At 44.8% G+C, this 16,823-nt stretch overlaps 1 protein-coding gene across 1 annotated transcript; it reads right to left on the reverse strand.

Annotated features, from left to right (window-relative positions):
• Positions 1–8,287: 8,287 nt before the first annotated feature.
• Positions 8,288–15,213, reverse strand: LOC115901057 (GPI-linked NAD(P)(+)--arginine ADP-ribosyltransferase 1-like). Its single transcript, XM_030943355.1, has 3 exons — positions 14,770–15,213; positions 10,255–10,618; positions 8,288–8,373 (listed from the first exon to the last, which is right to left on the reverse strand). The coding sequence occupies exons 1-3, from the start codon at positions 15,211–15,213 to the stop codon at positions 8,288–8,290; spliced, it is 894 nt and encodes a 297-aa protein (XP_030799215.1).
• Between the last annotated feature and the right edge of the window lie 1,610 nt (positions 15,214–16,823).

The following is a 16,823-nucleotide window of genomic DNA, read 5'->3' on the forward strand; positions in this document are numbered from 1 at the left end:
TCTGTGGGTTCCATTTCTCCCCGGTTCACCTCTAAAGCAGCACAGAACCCTCAGTCTGTCAGCCGGCATTGGGAACTGCGCAAGGGCTGGTCCTGCACATCTGGCGTGTGTGTTTCATGGCTCACAGACCAAATGGGTGCCACTGAAGGGCCAGCAGAACCTACAGAATTGCAGCTGGCTTTGGCTCCAGAAATGTCACATTTACAGCAGACATTTAAAACTGATTTATTGGTTTTGGTAGTGGGGGTGGGGGTGGAATTCTTAAAATCAGAGGGTTTTGGGAAAGCTGCGAGAGGCAGGCCTCGGAGACAGCAGAACTGCGGTTAGAGCTATGTGGAAGCCTGAGATTTGTCAGCAGAAAAGTTATGTGAGATGTAGAAAGTAAGGACAAATAGAACAATGGTCTGTGTATCAACCCTTGGCTAGAATAACTCCCTAAGCTGCAGAAAAGTTTATCTAGCGAGATATTAGGAAGTTCTAAGCTTAATAATGGAGCTCTGTGCATTGTGTTTTAATGCTTACAAGCAGGTATTGTATTCAAAATAAGCCAACATTGTTTAATCAAAGTTACGTGTACTTACAGTGATTGGATAGAACTACTCTCAATATGCTTTTCCTTTGTGTGATTGGTCAAAAAACTTTTAAAGTGAGTTGTAACGTTGAGTTCTTTGTGAGCTGCCAGGGATGTGAGCTGCTGGCATCTTCCCATTGTCATAACCATGTAAGGAGATTGATGCTGGAAAATAAAATAGTTCAATGCGTGTTCCACAGCAGTCCTGTCCTGTTGGTGATTTTGTACATAAACCCCTGTGTTGTTTTGATTTTTTAAGGTTTTTTTAAGCCTTCTGATGTTTACATTCTTGCAATGAACTTTCTCACACACTTTATGAAAATAACTTATTGTTTTGTATTCTTTCACAGAAGAAGAGAAATTTGATAAACTGTTAGTTTGCCCAGTGTCATTGGAGAGGTGGCACTGTCACCCTCCAATCCACTGTCACTTCGGAAATCTATAAATGTTAAAGTCAGAAATTAAATATTCTCTTTTATCCCTAAAAAGACTGCGTATCCGCGTCATGTTGTGTCCTATAGTGACACCCCTGGCTAGCAATAGAGAGGGAGAACTGGAAACCACAGAATAAATCTTGGCCCTGTTTTGGCCCGGGAGATGGTCACAGTCCTGTCAAGAGATGGTTGCAACCCTTTTGAAGGGATGGTTGCTGTTTCACTGAAGTTCTGCTCCTCCTCCAGATCTGTCAAGGTGGTGGTAGTGGCGTCCTAAATCCTCAAACCCAAAGGTTATACAGGCTCAGGTGGAAATGCTCAGTTCCTCCCCTTGGGGCAGGGAGTTTTACAGTGGAATGATGCCATCCTGTGGGTCGTGGGGTGTTCTGGGAGTCCTTGGTGGTCTCAGTCCTTGCAGCTGCTGTGAAAAACGCATTCACTCCCCTGTGAAAATTTAAAAAGTTTCACAAAGGACCGCAGGACGCAAAGACAGCAAAGCAAGAGCCAAGAGCACACCTTCGCCTTCAGGGATACACCTTAAATACCTTTCCCATTACATCAGCTGTGGGAACTCAGCACATCACTTCGGATGTGCGGAGCCTCCCGACACCCCGTGGGGAGGCTCGGAGATTTTAGCATGATGCCCGGAACACTTGGTGGCTGGACTTTGATCCCCAAACGAATTGCCAGCTTTGTACGAGAGTTGGAAGGTCACACGAGTTTAATGGGCGTATTTACAGGGTGAACACAGGATGAAAATATAAGTTTTAAGATTTTTAGTATAAAGGTTATGGGGACAAGATGGAGGGAACAGGGCGTGTCTCGTCCTTCTTCTTTCTTCTTCTTGTTCTCCATCTTCTGCTGTGATGTTGGCACTTGGGGATTGGTTTAGAGTAGAAGTGCACTGTCTAACATAGGTGACAGGTATTGGAAAATAAAGGTAAATATGATGTACGTAGTTTGTAGTATAAAAAGACGATGCTGCCTCGGGAGCGGTCGGAGAGTGTTGTGGCTGCCCTGCTGAACAGACCTCTGCTCGGCAGGGAGAAAATTTTATAGATAAGAAATAATAAACAATCTGAAGATCGAACTCCAGAGAGTCCAGTCTCGTTCTTCAGAGCCTGGGGCTACTCCAAGACCACCCAACTTATGTCGGGACAGAGAACAAGACAGCCGACCCGAGAATCAGCCTGTTGCACATTCATAGACCCTTATGCATAATAAACTTTTCCCAAACTACTTTACACATTCCAATAAATATTTAGCACGACTCCTTCTTGGATCCACCTTTTAAAAGCACGTGTATTCCTTGGCTGTGGTTTTAGTCCTTTTTTATTGTCACCTTCACTTTTGGGGCGTGCGAAAATGCACATTATATGATTGGCTTTTCGCAAATATTAAAATGAATAGGTTATGTTAGAAAGTTATGTTGTATTAATTTTCTTAGTAGTGCGTTAAATATCGTTTTAGGTTTTAACATAAGGTTAAAATAGAAAATATGCTATGTTAGATACTTTTTTAAAGAGAGGACTTGCAGCGAGATAGCATCCACAGAACAACTAAATCTTTCAGAGAAAAAGAATTTTTTGCTCTCTTATCGAGTTCTTCCTGCCTCGCTCAGGCCTGAAGATCCCATCAGGATTCAGAGGAAGAAGCTGACACTGTCCAGACAGAATCCTGTGTTTGAATGGAATTTATGCATCATGGATGAGGTGTATGAATATGCAACAGGCTGTTGCTTTTAAGGGTTAATCCTCTGTTAACGTGGGTCCTTTTTCGGGCTTATTTTGCCCAGAAAGAGGTACCTAGACCATCCATAACTCTTTGTTTCTATTGTCTCATATTGTCCTAAATTCTAATTGTCCAAATTTTTATTACTCTAATTATATGACTATATTTCTAACCATTTTATTACTATTAAACTTTTAAAATGTTAAAAACGAGTGATTGGTGTTTTTCACAGGCCGTGACCCACACTGCCTTCAGACAGTGAGTGCTTAGGGTTGGCACATCTGCAGCAGGTGCGCTCATCCTGTGTTAATTCGATGTTATCCGTGAAAAGCGCCATTCACATTCGTTAAAATTTTAGAGGTTTAATAGCGATGAAAATAGTAATAAAAATTGGGATAATAAAAATCAGGACAATAGGAGACAACAAAAAGCAAAGAATTACAGACATGCGGGTGAGTGGCAGTCTGCCGAAGGGCACATCTTGCTAATAAAGGACTACCCTTAAAAGCAATAGCCTATTGAATATTCATAGATCTCATACATGATTCAAACACTCCTTTCAAACCAGGGTGTTTCTGCTTGATTTCAGTTTCCCCTCCTCATCTTGTAAATCAGTTTTTTTGGTTAGTCGAAATCTGGACCTTCCTGATAAAGAGGCAATAATTATTTTCTTGAGATCTTGGTGTCTCTTTGCTGTTATCTGTACACAAAGAATTTCTTGATTATCTTATCCATTCCTTGAGCTAGTTACAGAAAGTATCTTACATCATATAATTGCTATTTATTAATGTTATGCTATAGCCTAAAAACTCTATTTACCACATTACTTAAAAGAGATTAATACAGCATAACTTTCCACCACAACACATATAGCATTCACTTCATTCACTTTCATATTTCCGAAGAGTCAATCACATAATATGCATTTCTCACATTATTCCATCCAAGCAGGCATTTTAACACAAGCATACTTATATCAGCTATTTCACTTAGCTTAATTAACAACAGAAATAAAACTACATCTTTATAGCAAAGTTGCTTTATATAAATATATAAATATATGTAAATATTTATACAAAGAGCATTACAGACAGTTCTTACTCCAAATCAGGTCAAAATCAGGTCAAAATCCAGTCCCCCTGAGGTACAACACGGGTTTCCTCACCTCTCTGCATTGCCCACTGCGTGTAACCGGGTCATTGAGCAAAACAATCCCTCTGTAAAAAATGACCAGATGATATTGGCGTTTATGAATTAGCCTATGCATATCGTTAGTGATTATAAGTATTTAGAAATAGTGTAAATTAAAAAACGCCTTTTAGCTGCTTGTTAATATAATAATGTAATGTAATGCAATGCACTGCAATATAATATAATATAATATAATATAATATAATATAATATAATATAATATAATATAATATAATATAATATAATATAATATAATATAATATAATATGATATGATATGATATGATATGATATGATATATATGATATGATATGATATGATATGATATAATATGATATAATATAATATATATAATATAATATAATATAATATAATATAATATAATATATATAATATAATATAATATAATATTATAATATAATATAATATAATATATATTATAATATAATATAATATAATATAATACAATATAATATAATATAATATAATATAATACAATATAATATAATACAATATAATATATTATCAGCTTAAGTATGTACTGTGTTGTTCATAGAAATAGTAGTGTAATGAATAAAATATCTATATCTCACTTATGGAAATAATAGTGTAATGAATGTATTGTGTTATAGACCTTAGCAAAACATAAGATGTGGAAAAAAAAAAATCTTTCGTGTAACTAAAAACAGTGTAAGGCCATCCACTGAGCAACCTGTCCAAGTGATAAGATAACCGTGCCACAAACCAGAGCACCAGAGGACAATTAGAGAACACCATGTTAAAATCAAGGAGTAGAGACTGAAATCTTATCAGAGGATGTGAAACAGCAGTGTGGAGACATAAGAAGAAATAAAATATATTGACCTGACACCCAGGATGTCATGCAGATAAGCCAGGAGTGTGAAGAAGTCAGAAAAAGGAGTTCCCAAAACATCAGAAAGTTAAGCAAGACTGTTTGAATAATGCATGAATCGTGAATATACATGCGTGAAAAATGCATATTATATGATTGGCTCCTTGCAAATATTAAATACTATATGTGATATGTTGGAAAGTTATGCTGTATTAATCTCTTTTAAGCAGTGCTGTATTAATCTCTTTTAAGTAGTGTGGTATATAGTTTTTAGGCTATAGCATAACATTAAATTAGAAACTATGTGATGTAAGATACTTTTTGTAACTTGCTAGGATAAGATAATCCAGAAATTCTTTGTATAGAGATAACAGTAACGAGACACCAGGATCTCAAGAGAAGAATTATTGCCTCCTTAACAGGAAAACCCAGATTTCGAGGAAACAAAAACATTGAATTACAGGATGAGTGGGGGAAGTAGACATTAAGCAGAAACAACCTAGTTTGAAAGGAATGCTTGAATCATGTATGAGATATATGAATATGCAATAGGCTATTGCTTTTAAGGGTTAATCCTTTGTTAACCAAACATGCTTTGTGGCAGAGAGTAAAAGCACCTAACATCCGTAATTCTTTGCTTTTTATTGTCTTTTATTGCCCTTTGATTGTCCAAATTCTTATTGTCCTAATTTTTATTACTATTTTCATTACTTTTTTCATTACTATTAAGCGCCTAAAATTTTTAACAAAAGCGAATGGCGTTTTTCATACGTGCATCTCAGCAGTGTAACAATATAAAGATAACATTTTTAACATACAAGATACACTTGTCTGTGTACACCAGTGTGTTCTTTAGCTGTTGGCCAGGAGCACCCCCACACTGGAAATACTGTCCTTCTTTATTATTATTATTATTATTATTATTATTATTATTATTATTATTATTATTATTACATTTTTGAAAACTGTCACGGTACCAGTTGTCGGTTTCTCTGGGTCTGGATTGAAGGCACTTGAGACAATAATTCACGTTCACACTCAGGTGTTTATTATTTATTATCAGTAAAACAGTCTCACTACTGTGAGTTGGGCAGCTTTTCATTAGAAGGCACAAAATGACCAACAATCTCTTGTTCCAAAGTCTTTTCTAAGGTCTTTTAAGACTAAACTATCCAATTAAGAACTGATGTCGCATTTGCATTCTCTGAAAAATCTCTTCACCCAGGATTCTTCTCCTGGGAAGCTGAGAAGCCTCAGAGAAAAAGGAAAACAATTCTTATTTCGTTTGCTTCTCCTGTGTTGCGCTCACACATGGAATGTGTTTGGAGATTGTTTACCACAGGTGATTGTTTCATTGGATTTCTGGTGTGAGTGTTTTGACTCAATGGCCAATCAGTGCCAAGCTGTGTCGAGACTCTGGAAAGAGTAATGAGTTTTTCATTATTATCTTTTCAGCTTTCTGTAAGTATCCTTTCTGTATTCTTTAGTACAGTTTATTACAGCATTCTTTAATATAATATAGTATCATAATATAGTATCATAAAATAATAAATTAGCCTTCTGAGAACATGGAGTCAGATTCATCATTCATTCCTTCCTGCCACGGGGGTCCCAGCAAATACAATAAACTGACACCTGGATTATTTTCCCTTTTAACCCGCAAATACAATAAACTGACACCTGGATTATTTTCCCTTTTAACCCAAAAATTATCCCAATGCAGACTTTTCTGCCCAATTACAAAATGCCACCCAAACCCATGGAGAAGGAGGAAGAAGAAGCATGAAGAAGAAACCCAGGATGACACCCTGTGCCCTCCATCTTTCTTCCATCCACAACATACTAAAAATCCCAAACCCTAAATTTGTCACCAAGTGATACACCTACACTACTCTCTATTTCACACTTCATCTCTTCCGCAGCCAATCCTCCCTGCAGGAGATATCTTCTGTTAATGGGCCATTAATTATTGATTATCTTCTGTTCATGGGCCAGTGAGTGTCCCTGCGCGACTGATAAAATTTCATCGTCCCATGGGGAGATGCTCCGCCCAGGGGAGGAGCCAAGCATTCCTACCTGGATCCAATCTGAGCCTGGAGCAGCACAGCAGCCTTTGCCCACTGCATTGCCAGAGGAGCAGCTTTCTGCTGCCCTGCACTGCCAGAGGGAGCCCAGGCTTGTTGAGGAATAGTACATGACCAGTCACAGACTTGGTCCAGGTGTCTGAAGCTAGGAAAATAATGAGCTCTGCCAACGAGTTATGGTTATGGCAAGGCCGCTGTGCCCTTGAGCAGAGATATAGTGGCTGAAAACAGCCTAAGAAGAAAGTTTAACTTTTAAGGTATGTAAACACAAGGTGGACCTAACATTTACAGAATAACCAATAGGTTCCTTGAGTTACAGAATATGCATTAGCTTATCAGTCACTGTATAAAAGTCTGATGCTCTGATGAATAAACGAAGCTTGCTGTTCTTTCATATTGAAGGCTCCGAGTCTTCCCTCACCGATGTAACACAGGCCCATCTGCAGCAGCCCTGGAGCTGCAGAGGAAAACTCCCCCCTTGTGCAGGATCCCTGCTCCAGAGAAGCACAGCTGGCACTGCAGGAGGGCTGAGCCCCCATGGGATGGGGCTGTGCCACCTCCTGACACACAGGGGGCAGCTCCTGCTCTGACTCTTTCAATGGTTTTTTGTTGTTGTTTGTACTATTGCATTTATATTTTTAATTTTCCTAGTAAAGAACTGTTATTCCAGCTCCTATATCTTTGTCCGAGAGCCCCTTAATTGCAAAATTATAACAGTTCAGAGGGAGGGGGTTTGCATTTTCCGTTTCAGGGGAGGCTCCTGCCTTCCTTAGCACACACCTGTCTGCTCGAACCAAGACATGCCGGAACGCGGATCCTTCATCCCACCCTTCGCCTTAGAATGTTGAGGCATTTTCTGGGTTCTGGGGGTAGAAAATTCAACTCTTCCAGGGGTTTGTCCCAGCCTCAGAACCCTCTTCCTCCTCCTCCTTTTCCTCTTCCTCTCCCTCTTCCTCCTGCCTGCGGGAAACCCTGGAACTCCAGGACAATTTGGGATGCGAAAGGACCTTCAAGACCACTCAGTTCCACCCCCTGCCCTGAGGGTTCCTCTGCCCTTCCTTCTCCTCCTCCAGAAGGCTAAAGTGAAGGGAAAACTCATGGATTGAGGAAAATTCAGTTTAATAACTGTGAAGAAAAATTAAAATTATTGGAAAGGCAGGCAAAAAAAGACCAAAAAGTGAAGAACCACAGCCATGGCACATTCAGCATCCCCCTGTCCCTCTCTTGTCTCAACGTCCTGGTGGCACCCGTGGCTCTACTGTTGTTCCCTCCCTCGTCCTGGCTTGGTGGTCACAGTGGCCACAGAGGCCGTGGTAACTTCAGAGACCTCGGTGACCTTGGTGGCCTCATGGCTTGGGGCGTGCAAGTGGCTTTGGTGACCATGGTGCCCACAATGACCACGGTGGTCTTGGTGGCCTGGTGGCCTAGAGGATCTCCGTGGCCACTGCCAGGGCCACGGTGGCCAGGAGGAGCCCTCCGAGGTGGGGGAGGTCCCCAGGGATGTTCCTGCCTGGGGGGAAAAAGGTGGGGGTCAGAGGGGGCTGGGGACAGTGAGGGGGGGACAGAGGTGACAGGAAAAGGAGGAGCACTGAGGGCGGGTCACGGGGTCAGGGGGGCTGTGGAGGGGGGTTTAGAAGTGACAGGGGGGTTTGGGGGGCCATGGGAGTCAAGGGGTGTCCGAGGGGTCATGGAGTGACATAGGGGACAAGGGGGCCATGAGTGAGGGACAGCGGTGACAAGGGGAGCCATGAGGGGGCTCAGGGTGGCCACGGCAGGATCAGGGGTGACAGGGGCATGGGAGGCCACGGGGAGGGGACAGGGTTCAGGGGTGGTCATGGGGGTGGTTTAGGAGTGACAGGAGGCCATGGGGAGGGGACAGGGTTCAGGGGTGGTCATGGGGGTGGTTTAGGAGTGACAGGAGGCCATGGGGAGAGGTGACAGGGTGACAGAGGGGTCAGAGGGCCCAGCTCACCGGCATCAAACACACAGGGCCTGTCCCCACATCGCTGCTCTGCTGAGCAAAGGGACAGTGTCAGCGCTGGGGGGTCCCTGTCTCCATCCCGTCCCACATGTGGGGGTCCCCAGCACGTGGTGTCCCTGTCCCCCCTGTGCTCACGGTGGCTGTCCCCATCAGCAGGTGTCTCTGTACCCAGTCCCCGGCACTGGGGATGTCCTTGTCGCCATGCCCACAGCGTATGTCCCCAGCACTGGGTGTCCCCGTCCTTGTCCCCAGCAATGGCTGTTCTTGCCCCCCACCCACAGGGAGTGTCCTTGTCCCTGTCCCCACAGTGAATGTCCCCAGCACTGGGTGTCCTTGTCCCCAGCATTGTGTGTCCCTGTCCCTGTCCCCAGCATCGTGTGTCCCTGTCCCCACACACTCACCAAATGTCCCTGTCCCCACAGTGGATGTCCCCAGCAGGGGATGTCCCTGTCCCCACAGTGAATGTCCCCAGCACTGGGTGTCCTTGTCCCCAGCATTGTGTGTCCCTGTCCCCTCACCCTCACTAGGTGTCCTTGTCCCCATGCCCACAGGGAGTGTCCTTGTCCCTGTCCCTGCAGTGAATGTCCCCAGCACTGGGTGTCCTTGTCCCCAGCATTGTGTGTCCCTGTCCCTGTCCCCAGCATTGTGTGTCCCTGTCCCCATACACTCACCAAGTGTCCCTGTCCCCAGCATTGTGTGTCCCTGTCCCCACACACTCACCGAGTGTCCCTGTCCCCACAGTGAATGTCCCCAGCACTGGGTGTCCTTGTCCCCAGCATTGTGTGTCCCTGTCCCTGTCCCCAGCATTGTGTGTCCCTGTCCCCATACACTCACCAAGTGTCCCTGTCCCCAGCATTGTGTGTCCCTGTCCCCACACACTCACCGAGTGTCCCTGTCCCTGCAGTGAATGTCCCCAGCACTGAGTGTCCTTGTCCCCAGCATTGTGTGTCCCTGTCCCTGTCCCCAGCATCGTGTGTCCCTGTCCCCACACACTCACCAAATGTCCCTGTCCCCACGGTGGATGTCCCCAGCACTGGGTGTCCTCCTTTGTCCCTGTCCCCACCCTCACTAGGTGTCCTTGTCCCCAGCCCACAGGGTGTCCTTGTCCCTGTCCCTGCAGTGAATGTCCCCACACTGGTGTCCTTGTCCCCAGCATTGTGTGTCCCTGTCCCCCCCACATCGTTCCCTGTCCCACCACTCATGTCCGTCCCCAGGGGTGTCCCCAGCAGGGGTGTCCCTGTCCCCACAGTGATGTCCCCAGCCGTCCTTGTCCCCACTGTCCCTGTCCCCACACCCCCTCACCCCCAGAGGTGTCCCGTCCCCACACGCACTGTCCCCACGGGATGTCCCTGTCCCCACGCCCTCACCAAGTGTCCCCGTCCCCCAGGCACTGTCCCCCCGCGCTGTCACCTCGCAGCCACTCGCAGTTGTAGTTGCTGAAGGTGCCGGTGGAGCGCAGCTGGATCCGCGCCTTGTCGCCACCCTTGGTGACTTTGGAGACATCGGTGACCTCGAAGGTCTCGAAGGGCGGGATCAGCACCTCCTCCTCGTGCGGGAAGAAGGAGAACTCGCGGATGGGCGCGCCGTGGCAGGTGAGCACCTGGAAGGCCGCGTCCGTGCCGAAGCCCCAGGAGCTCTCGTTGCGCAGCGAGGCCGACGCGAAGTGGCCGGCGCGACGGAGTCGCCCGCGCCGCACCGAGCGCACCCAGCGCCAAGACGCCGGGAACACGCGGTGACACCGCGGGCCCCCCGCGTCCCTCAGCGCCGCCAGGGCCTGGGGGAAAATGGGAGTTCTGTTACTGGCTTATCTCAAATATTCAAATTAATGTTGTATGTGTTATGGTAGAAAGTTATGTGAAAAATGGGAATTTTATGATTGCCTTTTCTCAAATATTCAAATTAATATTAGATGTGTTATGGTAGAAATTTATGTGAAAAATGGGAATTTTATGATTGCCTTTTCTCAAATATTCAAATTAATATTAGATGTGTTATGGTAGAAATTTATGCGAAAAATGGGAATTTTATGATTGGCTTATCTCAAATATTCAAATTAATATTATATGTTATAGGTGTTATGGTAGAAAGTGATGCTTTGAGAAAAATGGGAATTACCTCAAATATTCAAATTAATATTGTATGTGTTATGTTAGAAAGTTATGTGAAAAATGGGAATTTCATTACTGGCTTTTCTCAAATATTCAAATGAATATTGTATGTATTATGGTAGAAAGTGATGCTGTGTGAAAAATGCATATTTTATGATTGGTTTATCTCAAGTATTCAAATTAATATTAGATGTGTTATGGTAGAAAGTGATACTCTGTGAAAAATGGGAATTTCATTATTGGCTTATCTCAAATATTCAAATTAATATTGTATGTGTTATGGTAGAAAGTTATGTGAAAAATGGGAATTTCATTATTGGCTTTTGGCAAATGTTCAAATTAATATTAGATGTGTTATGGTAGAAAGTGATGCTGTGCGAAAAATGCATATTTTATGATTGGTTTATCTCAAATATTCAAATTAATATTAGATGTGTTATGGTAGAAAGTTGTGTGAAAAATGGGAATTTCATTATTGGCTTATCTCAAATATTCAAATTAATATTATATGTTATAGGTGTTATGGTAGAAAGTGATGCTTTGAGAAAAATGGGAATTACCTCAAATATTCAAATTAATATTGTATGTGTTATGGTAGAAAGTTATGTGAAAAATGGGAATTTCATTATTGGCTTATCTCAAATATTCAAATTAATATTATATGTTATAGGTGTTATGGTAGAAAGTGATGCTGTGTGAAAAATGTGTATTATATGATTGGCATTTGGCAAATATTCAAATTAATATTAGATATATTAGAAAGTTGTGTGAAAAATGGGAATTTCATTATTGGCTTTTCTCAAATATTCAAATTAATATTGTATGTCTTATGGTAGAAAGTTGTGTGAAAAATGGGAATTTCATTATTGGCTTATCTCAAATATTCAAATTAATGTTGTATGTGTTACAGTAGAAAGTGATGCTGTGTGAAAAATGGGAATTTTGTTACTGGCTTAACTCAAATATTCAAATTAATATTGTATGTGTTATGGTAGAAAGTTATGTGAAAAATGGGAATTTCATTGTTGGTTTATCTCAAATATTCAAATTAATATTATATGTGCTAGGTTAGAAAGTTACATGAAAAATGAGTGTTCTATTATTGGCTTTTCGCAAATATTCAAATTAATATGAATTATTATATGTGTTGTGTTAGAAAGTGATGCTGTGTGAAAATTGAGCATTTTATGATTGGCTTTTGGCAAATATTAAAATTAATATTAAATATAACATGTGATATGTTAGAAAGTTACGCGCTGAAAGTTATGAGAAAATTGAGAATTTTATGATTGGCTTTTTGCAAATATTGAAATTAATATTAAATATTACATGTGATATGTTAGAAAGTTACGTGCTGAAAGTTATGAGAAAATTGAGAATTTTATGACTGGCTTTTGGCAAATATTAAAATGAATATTAAATACTATATGTGTTTTGTTGGAATGTGATGCTCTGTGAAAAAAGTGAATTTCAAGATTGGCTTATCTAAAATATTCAAATTAATATTAGATGTGTTGTGTTAGAAAGTGATGCTGTATGAAAAATGCGAATTTTAGGATTGGCTTTTGGTAAATATTAAAGCGAATATTAAATATTAGATGTGTTATGTTAGAATGTTATGCTGTGTGAAAAATCGGAACTTTACGATTGGCTTTTCGCAAATATTCAAATGAATATTATATGTATTGTGTTACAAAGTTATGCTGTGTGAAAAATCCTTATTTGAGGTTGGCTTTTGGCAAATATTCAGATTAATATTATATGTGTTATGTTAGAAATTGATGCTGTGTGAAAAATGCATATTTTATGATTGGCTTTTCACAGATACTAAAACGAATATTATATTTGTTATGTTAGAAAGTTATGCTGTGTAATTTTTCTTAAGTAGTGTGTTAAATATAGTTTTAGGTTTTAACAAAAGGTTAAAATAAAAACTATGCTATGTAAGAAAAATTTTTTAAAGAAAGGACTCACACCAGATAGCAGCCACAGGACACCTAAGTCTTTCAGAAAAAAATAATTTATTGCTCCCTCATCAGAAGAAATGAACTTCTTCCTTAACTCTTTGTTTTTATTGTCTCGTATGGTTCTAAATCCCAATTGTCCAAATTTTTATTATTCTAATTATATTGCTATTTTTATAACCATTTTATTACCATTATTAAACTTCTAAAATTTTAAAAACAAGTGATTGGTGTTTTTCACAACACTGTCCAGACACAATTCTGCATTTGAATGGCATTTATGCATCATGTATAAAATGTATGAATATGCAACAGGCTATTGCTTCTAAGGGTTAATCCTGTGTTAACGTGGGTCCTTTTTTGGGCTTATTTTGCTCAGAAAATGTGCGGTTTTTTAAGGCTTATTTTGTCCAGAAAGAGGTACCCACACCATCCACAACTCTTTGTTTTTATTGCCTCCTATTGTCCTAAATCCCAATTATCCAAATTTTTATCACTTTAATTATATACCTATTTTTACCACCATTTAATTACTATTATTAAACATTTAAACCGAGTGTTTTTTGGTGTTTTTCCCACCTGGGTCAGCAGGAAATGCAGCGTTTTGAAGTGGAAGTTGTCGCGGTATTCCCGGCGGGATCGCACGGCCGCGTTGAACTCCCGGTGTAAGGCGCCGTGTAGGGTCACGGTGCGGCTTAGGGTTAGGGTCAGGGTTAGGGTCAGGGTTAGGGTCAGGGTTAGGGTTAGGGTCAGGGTCAGGGTTATGGTCCAAAAAAGGACCCACATTAACAGAGGATTAACCCTTACAAGCGACAGCCTGTTGCATATTCATACACCCCATACATGATGCATAAATTCCATTCAAACACAGGATTCTGTCTGGGCAGCGTCAGCTTCTTCCTCTGAGTCCTGACTGACGGCGCCTTCAAGTGGGGAAGTAAATAGTTTCTTCTGATAAGAGAGTGATTCTCTTTTTCTCAAAGATTTAGCTGTCCTGTGACTTTTAAGGGTCCATCCTCTGTTAACGTGGGTCCTTTTTCAGGTTTATTTTGCCCAGAAAGAGGTACCTGGACCATCCTTAACTCTTTGTTCTTATTGCCTCGTATTGTCCTAAATCCCAATTATCCAAATTTTTATAACTGTAATTATATACCTATTTTTACCACCATTTAATTACTATTATTAAACTTTTAAACCAAGTGATTTTTGGTGTTTTTCCCACCTGGGGCAGCAAGAAATGCAGCGTTTTGAAGTGGAAGTTGTCGCGGTATTCCCGGCGGGAGCGCCCGGCCGCGTTGAACTCCCGGTGTAAGGGTCACGTGCGGCTTAGGGTTAGGGTCAGGGTTAGGGTCAGGGTTAGGGTCAGGGTTAGGGTTAGGGTCAGGGTCAGGGTTAGGGTCCAAAAAAGGACCCACATTAACAGAGGATTAACCCTTACAAGCGACAGCCTGTTGCATATTCATACACCCCATACATGATGCATAAACTCCATTCAAACACAGAATTCTGTCTGGTCAGCGTCAGCTTCTTCCTCTGAGTCCTGACTGACGGCGCCTTCAAGTGGGGAAGTAAATAGTTTCTTCTGATAAGAGAGTGATTCTCTTTTTCTCAAAGATTTAGCTGTCCTGTGACTCGTAAGGGTCCATCCTCTGTTAACGTGGGTCCTTTTTCAGGCTTATTTTGCCCAGAAAGAGGTACCTGGACCATCCTTAACTCTTTGTTCTTATTGCCTCGTATTGTCCTAAATCCCAATTATCCAAATTTTTATAACTGTAATTATACACCTATTTTTACCACCATTTAATTACTACTATTAACCATTTAAACCCAGTGTTTTTTGATGTTTTCCCCACCTGGGTCAGCAGGAAATGCAGCGTTTTGAAGTGGAAGTTGTCGCGGTATTCCTGCCGGGAGTGCCCGGCCGCGCGCACGGCCTCGTTGAACTCCCGGTGTAACGGCACCGGCGCCGTGTAGGCCATGAGCGCGATGGCCTGGGCTGGGGACAGAGGGGACCCAGGGGACCCAGGGGATGGCCGGACACGCCACTGGGCCGCGGCCAGAGCCCAGCCCTCGGCGAAGTGACCGCCCCGCTGGAGCTCGGAGCGGTTCAGGCCCGGCAGCTCCGCGGCCATGGCGCGGCCGCAGCCCCGGTACTGGTCATCGAAGGAGCCCGGGGCCATGTCCAGGGTGACCGCCAGCAGCGGCGGGGCAGTGGTGGCACTGGAGGGGACACTGGTGGCCACGGTCGCTGCGGTCATTGCGGTCATCGCCAGGAGGGTCAGGGTCAGTGGGTCCATGGTGGGAGCGGTGTGGGACACTGGGGGACACTGGGGGACACTGGGGGACACTGGGGACACTGGGGGACACTGGGGATACTAGGGGACACTGGGGGACAGCAGGGATACTGGAAGACACTGGGGGACACTGGGGGACACTGGGGACAGTGGGGATACTGGGGGTCACTGAGGGATACTGGGGATACTGGGAGACACTGGGGACACTGGGGGACACTGGGAGACAGCAGGAATACTGGGGGACACTAGGGGACACTGGGGACGCTAGGAGACACCAGGGGACACTGGGAGACAGCAGGAATACTGGGGGACACTAGGGGACACTGGGGGACACTGGGGACACTGGGGACACGGGAATGGTTCCTTGGTGAGGGACTGGGGAGGGGCAGTGGGGTCAGCCCCACCCAGGAGACCCCGGACGTGTCCTGGGTCCCCAGTCCTGGTCCTGGGGTCACTCTGGACCCTCTGGCCACACCCTGTGGCCCTGACCCCATCTTGGTCACTCCAGACCCTCCGGCCACACCCCATGACCCCAATCTAGGTCCTGGGGTCGCTCGCAGTCCCCCCTGACCCATCCAGGACCCCGACCCCAAATCCTGGGGTCACTCCAGGACCCCAATCCCACTCCCAGACCACCCCTCGCAGTGTCCCCCAGGACCCCAGTCTCGTGTCCCCTCCAAGTGTCCCCAGGTCCCCCAGTCCCTCTCCATTACCTTGCCTCTGGTGTCCCCAGGTGTCCCCAATCCCGTGTGCCCCCCCTGTGTCCCCAGGTGTCCCATCCCAGCCCAGCGTCCCCTGGGTCCCGAGTCCCGTGTCCCCTCCCCATGTCCCCAGGTGTCCCCAGCCCCGTGTCCCCCAGGTGTCCCCCAGGTGTCCCCCCAGGTGTCCCCAGGTGTCCCCAGCCCCGCGTCCCTCCCGCTAGGTGTCCCCAGGTGTCCCCCCAGGTGTCCCCAGTCCCAGCCCCGTGTCCCCCCAGGTGTCCCCAGGTGTCCCCAGCCCCGCGTCCCTCCCGCTAGGTGTCCCCAGGTGTCCCCCCAGGTGTCCCCAGTCCCAGCTCCGTGTCCCCCCCGTTACCTGCGGGGTCCCGGTGCCGCTCCCCTCCCTTCCCCCCCGGTGTGTGCCGTCCGTGTGTCCCCCCCGCCCCCGGGGTCACGTGACCCGCCCCGAGCTATTTTTAGCCGCGCTCGGGCCCCGGGCCAGCCCCTCCCCCTCCCCCCCCCCGGGTATTTTTAGGGTGTCCCCGCCCCTCCCCCACCCTCCAGTAGGGACCCAGAGCCGCAACTGGGGGGAACTGGGAGGGAACTGGGAGGGACTGGGGGGGAACTGGGAGAGAACTGGGGGGGAACTGGGAAGGCATTGGGAGTGACTGGGAGGAACTGGGAGGGACTGGGGGGGAACTGGGAGGGAACTGGGGGGGACTGGGAGAGACTGGGAGGGAACTGGGAGTGACTGGGAGGGGCTGGGAGGGACTGGGAGGGAACTGGGAGGGAACTGGGAGGGCACTGGGAGGGCACTGGGAGGGACTGGGAGGGACTGGGAGGAACTGGGAGGAAACTGGGAGGACTGGGAGGGCACTGGGAGGGCACTGGGAGGGACTGGGAGGGACTGGGAGG

Source organism: Camarhynchus parvulus, chromosome 2, assembly GCF_901933205.1.
Source record: "Camarhynchus parvulus chromosome 2, STF_HiC, whole genome shotgun sequence".
NCBI lineage: Eukaryota > Metazoa > Chordata > Aves > Passeriformes > Thraupidae > Camarhynchus > Camarhynchus parvulus.

Coding starts and splice junctions, on each gene's coding strand:
- LOC115901057 (XM_030943355.1), bottom strand. CDS start 15,213: ATGGACCCACTGACCCTGACCCTCCTGGCGATGACCGCAATGACCGCA. Junction 10,619..14,769: donor TGCATTTCCTGCTGACCCAG/GTGGGGAAAACA, acceptor ATTTTCCCCCAG/GCCCTGGCGGCGCTGAGGGA. Junction 8,374..10,254: donor CAACTGCGAGTGGCTGCGAG/GTGACAGCGCGG, acceptor TTTTCCCCCCAG/GCAGGAACATCCCTGGGGAC.